Source organism: Anarrhichthys ocellatus, unplaced genomic scaffold (assembly GCF_004355925.1).
Source record: "Anarrhichthys ocellatus isolate YVR2014 unplaced genomic scaffold, GSC_Weel_1.0 scaffold2522, whole genome shotgun sequence".
NCBI lineage: Eukaryota > Metazoa > Chordata > Actinopteri > Perciformes > Anarhichadidae > Anarrhichthys > Anarrhichthys ocellatus.
Genome location: NW_022282496.1, coordinates 1 through 5,000, shown reverse-complemented (window position 1 = coordinate 5,000; position 5,000 = coordinate 1). Strand labels below are relative to the sequence as shown.

Below are 5,000 nucleotides of genomic sequence, written 5' to 3'. Positions count from 1 at the left end.
GGGGGTTGGAGAGAGAGAGTGAGACATGATTTAATTTGAGGGCAAGCTAGCACGACTGAGGAATGAGAATGAGAGAGAGAGAGGGAAGGAGACGGAGAGAGAGAGGGAGGGAGACGGAGAGAGAGAGAGAGGGAGGGAGACGAAGAGAGAGACGAAGACAGATCAGTCGTCAGCAGACGGAGAAACGTTCATCTTTAAATCTTGTGACTGAAGAAGACGAGGTTTGACTTTCTTCTTCTTCTCTTTGCAGATTGTTTATCTGAAGATGACGTTCATATTTCTTCAGTTTTATTAGAACAAATACTGTCATGTTTTACTGAAGTACAAGTACCAACTTCAAAGTGTACAAATACTTTAAAAGTATTGCAGTGTTTTATTTACTAACTATTTTATTTTGTTAAGGCGTTTTATATCTTTTATTGTTATTATCAATAATCAATTGATTATTGATAATAACAATAATAATGGTACCCATTGAGCCGGTCCCTTTGTGTCTCAGGGGGAGAGCGGGTCTTGCTCTCACAAGGCTGGTGGTTTGATCCCGGACTTGTGTTGAAGTACTGACAGTGTTTTATGAATTAATGATCGATTATTAATCATTAATATTGATGCATCAATGTGCAGCTGCTCCAGGTGGAGCCAGAATGAACTCCTTTATTTACAGTTTCACATTTCATAAACTCAGCTGATTATTCAAACTATCTGTAAATACATGCAGTGAAATACTCGAGTACAAGTAGTTCAGTACTGGAGTAACTATACTTATTATTATTATTACCTATATTTACATATAGTTTATAGTTTAGCAGCATTTTATGCAAATGTTACGTATGTTAAAGTTCCAAATGTCGACGTTTCGTATGTTAAAGTTACCAATGTTTACGTTCTGTGGCCACGCCCCGTACGTCCACGTCTCGTAGGCCATACGTTAACCATCAAGCGGTTACTGGATCTGGTCCAGCGAGTTGATCATCAACACAAAGGGGCAAGCCTTCAGGTTGAGGTGTCTTTCACACACATGATATTGTGTTCACAGACGGTTCTCCTCTCTGAATGTGTTAACTTTACTGATTTACTAATCTCAGATCAGAGAGATTTAATCACCCCCTTGGTGCAGCCCAGTTTGCTGGGTGTAGTTTTGGGAACAGAAGAGAGTCCAGTAGAGGGCTTTGCCTGAACTCATAGACCCAGGGTTACGGTATTGTAACCTTCGTTTAGTTCCACCTGTCTGACACTGACATGCTGCTGCTGCTGTTTCCGTCCTCTCAGGTGTGTCTCCATGGCGACAGGTGTGTTTGTGTTGCTGAGCACGTGGGTCGGTGTGTGCGTGGCATTTAACCTCGACACGGTGTTCCCGCTGCTGAAGACGGGCGGAGACGGGAGTCTGTTTGGACTGTCTGTCGCTCTGCACCAAGACCTGAAGAGAGACAGCTACCTGTGAGTGTACACCTGTCTGTCTGTCAGCTGTCTGTCTCAATGCTGTATCCTCAGGTGAGTCCAGGTAAGTGGTTCTGTGGTCAACTTTAACCAGACTTCATGTTCGAGACAATAATATATAATAGAACCAATCAAAACCCCGTCAGTGTAATAATGTGGAGCATCAGGCGCTCCTACACAGGAGGAATCCACATACACACACACTAACACACGCACACACACACACATAGTAATGTCATGTGGGGTGGTGTAAGGTAATTAACAAAAACAGGCAAAAGTTTTATTCTTCTTTTATAAACTCAGGTAACTCTCTTTATCAAAATCAAAAGTCCAAAACAAACAAAAGGAGATAATGGTTCATTAACCTGAACAGTATTAGAAAACTAGAACATTTCGTAGACATCTTGACAGTGTGGCTTCTAGTGCCCGAAGACGTCGTAATATATATACACGCCGATGTTACCGGTAGTATTGTTGAGGTTCAATTGAGATGGCGCTTCTCTCTTTTCTGCATTTTAGATTCATACTCTTGGATTGAATCTTGTATTCGTGATGGACAGTCCACATCACGAGGAAGTTCATGAGTCCAATCAACAAAATACGGATACCGTGAGAAAGATAAGACTCTGCCGAACGCGGAGTTTGTGGTGTTAATAATGTGAGCTCCAGAGCAATAGACAAAACTGGTACCGTCTGCTTTCTTTGAGAAATGAGTGGTCAGGTTTAACATGGAGTCTAATGGAGCAGTTGGGTGGAGTTCATGTCGCTCTGCGGCTCTTTGAGCCAAATGTGTAAGTTTGTTGGATTCCACAGTCACTTTACTGCAACCAGCACAACATTTCCAAGTTTTTGGGCCATAAATGGTGAATAAAGAGTAAAAATTGTGGGAGCTGGAGCAATTTGTTTGGAAAAATCACAGAATATTTTTCATGCTATGCTCCACTCTGACCGTGATGTCATCACTCTAGCGCTGAATGAGCCGTGCAATACACACCCATTATAAAATCTGAAATGGACCCAAAATTTTCCTGAAACTTAATCTGTGACTTCATGAAAACTGAGCTAGCTATCAAAATGTCCCTTTGGCTCAATAACGTCCAGCGTTTTGTCTACGTTTTAAACTTTGAATCACGTTTCTACGTTAATGTATAGCTAGTACAGGGGTCGGCAACCTTTACTATCCAAAGAGCCATTTTGCTCTATTTTCCACCAAATAAAATGTGTCTGGAGACACAAAAGCTATTTTATATCGCAGCTTATAAAGTTGTATATGTAGTTATATTATATATACAAAAACTATAGTTTGTTGTATTTATGAAATTTAGAACAAGAATAAAGACAATTCTTGACATTTTATTGCTATTTTACCTGTTATAACAATATCAAACTCTTATGAAGAGGAGAGTTCATCTCCAGCGTGACACTTTTCAGTAAATGCTGTGTTTGTTCTGGAAGTGTCTTTCAACATTATATTGTTTGCACATATCAAGATAGTTTACAGAGGGCGGGGGCCTGAAAATCATGATTAGCCACCTGCAGGGAAAAGCTCTTGACAGGTGTAATAGCATGTGACGCACATTTTATTTGACAAAATATGAAAACATTTTTATTTAAGGTCAGGTATTACTGACCGTGTTGTCTTTACTAGCAGCTGTTGTCCAGTTAAAGTCTGCATTATTACGGAGGAAGCAACTGTTATTGGAGTGATTAGTGAGCAGCATGTCCAGCGGCGAAATCAGACCTACGGAGCGGCCGTCTGAAGTCATGTTAGCAGCTTTGAGCAACCAATCAACTTCCTGTTTACACCGGCACCCACCCGCATGCCCAGTGTACGTGAAGAGTCACGTGATATTCGATTTCAGGCGTTTAAGTCTGGACAGAGATCATTTAGAAAACGATGCTGAAACGTCGTGTGGACGGAGATCGTTTAAAACAAAAACATATTAGTGTGGATGTAGACTCAGGGAGCCGCAACAGAGGGGCTGAAGAGCAGCATGCGGCTCCCGAGCCGCAGGTTGCCGACCCCTGGTCTAGTCAATACGGGCCCAAAGTTAAGTGTTTTTGTAGCTCTCTTCACGCCGAAACCCCATTCGAGTGAATGGAGAAAATTTTCTCAGTTTTTCTCGATTTTCCGGAAAACCGCTGGACGAATCTCTGAGAAACATCATAGCACACCATTCCCGATCAGGCCGCACGTTTTGATGTATTTTTTGTGCAGGTGTTCGCAACGCTCCTGGACGAGAAGCGTGCCAAACTTTTGTACTTCTGCCTGGAATTTAGAATGTCCTCGGTTTCACAGGCTACCGGGTCTTCTTTCTTTAAATCCTTCTCAGTCTTTACTTCATGCTGTTCTACAGTCCAGGTTAGTTCTCAGAGCTCCTTCCAGCCGTGTGCTCTCTCCTCCTCTCCTCTGCAGCTCTCTAGTCCTGCCTCAATCAGGTGGCTTAAACATCCACACTTGGGTGAGTGGTAAGGCAGTCTGGGAGCTGTAGTGTGTACATCGATGGCCATTTTGAGGTGTGGCTGCTGATCTACAAAGGGAATGTAGCACCTCTCCAATACCTGGCCCCATGTGATGCCACAACACACACAATCACTCACTTACTCACACACATTGCTCCAGTGATTCCAGTCAGCCATCTGTGTTACTGGTTACTGAGACAGAATCAGCTGATTGGGTCACATGACTGTGAGATGAAACACAGAGTCCTCCATCTGTCATTGTCTGTCCTTCATGTGTGTGTGTGTCCTTCACACTGAGAAGTCTCTTCATTTATTAGAACAGGAACAATCAGCTTTATGCAAATTAGCCTATGACGTCATCTGGCGCCTTTTAGCAATTTTCATTATTACAACTTCCTGTCTCACCTCTCGCTTCTTGTCCCGCCTCTCTCTTCCTGTCTCACCTGTCTCTTCCTGTCCCACCTGTCTCTTCCTATCTCACCTGTCTCATGCTGTCAGGCTATTGGTCGGAGCTCCCAGGGAGAAGGCAGAGACTAATGTTCCAGCCAATCGAACGGGAGGAGTGTACAGCTGCCCGATCACCGCCGACCAATCGGAGTGCAGCAGGATGAAGCTCATAGACCCAGGTGAGACTCACCTGCATTCAACCAGGAAGTCACATGATGTCTTTCACAGGAGACTCACCGGGTCTTCACCGAACCGACCGCTAACCGTTAGCATACCGACCGTTAACTGATAGCATACCGATCCCTAACCGTTAGCATACCGACCGCTAACTGATAGCATACTGACCGCTAACTGTTAGCATTCCGACAGCTAACCATCAGAAAGAGTCACACGGGTTATAGCAACAGCCTTGACGACAAAACATTTCTATTAACTATCTGGTGTCCAAATACAGTCTATATATTGTCTATATACAGTGTATATATTGTCTAAATACAGTGTATATATTGTCTAAATACAGTCTATATATTGTCTATATATTGTCTATATACAGTCTATATAGTGTCTAAATACAGTCTATATATTGTCTAAATACAGTCTATATATTGTCTATATACAGTCTATATATTGTCTAAATACAGTCTATATATTGT

General features: G+C 42.5%; 1 protein-coding gene across 1 annotated transcript; it reads left to right on the top strand.

The window, feature by feature from the left end:
* Positions 1-137: 137 nt before the first annotated feature.
* On the top strand, positions 138-4,612 carry LOC116378392 (integrin alpha-3-like; the record flags this gene model as incomplete). Its single annotated transcript, XM_031840258.1, has 3 exons — positions 138-221; positions 1,270-1,437; positions 4,399-4,612. Coding segments are annotated over exons 2-3 (372 nt in total), but the record flags the coding sequence as incomplete, so codon positions are not given.
* Between the last annotated feature and the right edge of the window lie 388 nt (positions 4,613-5,000).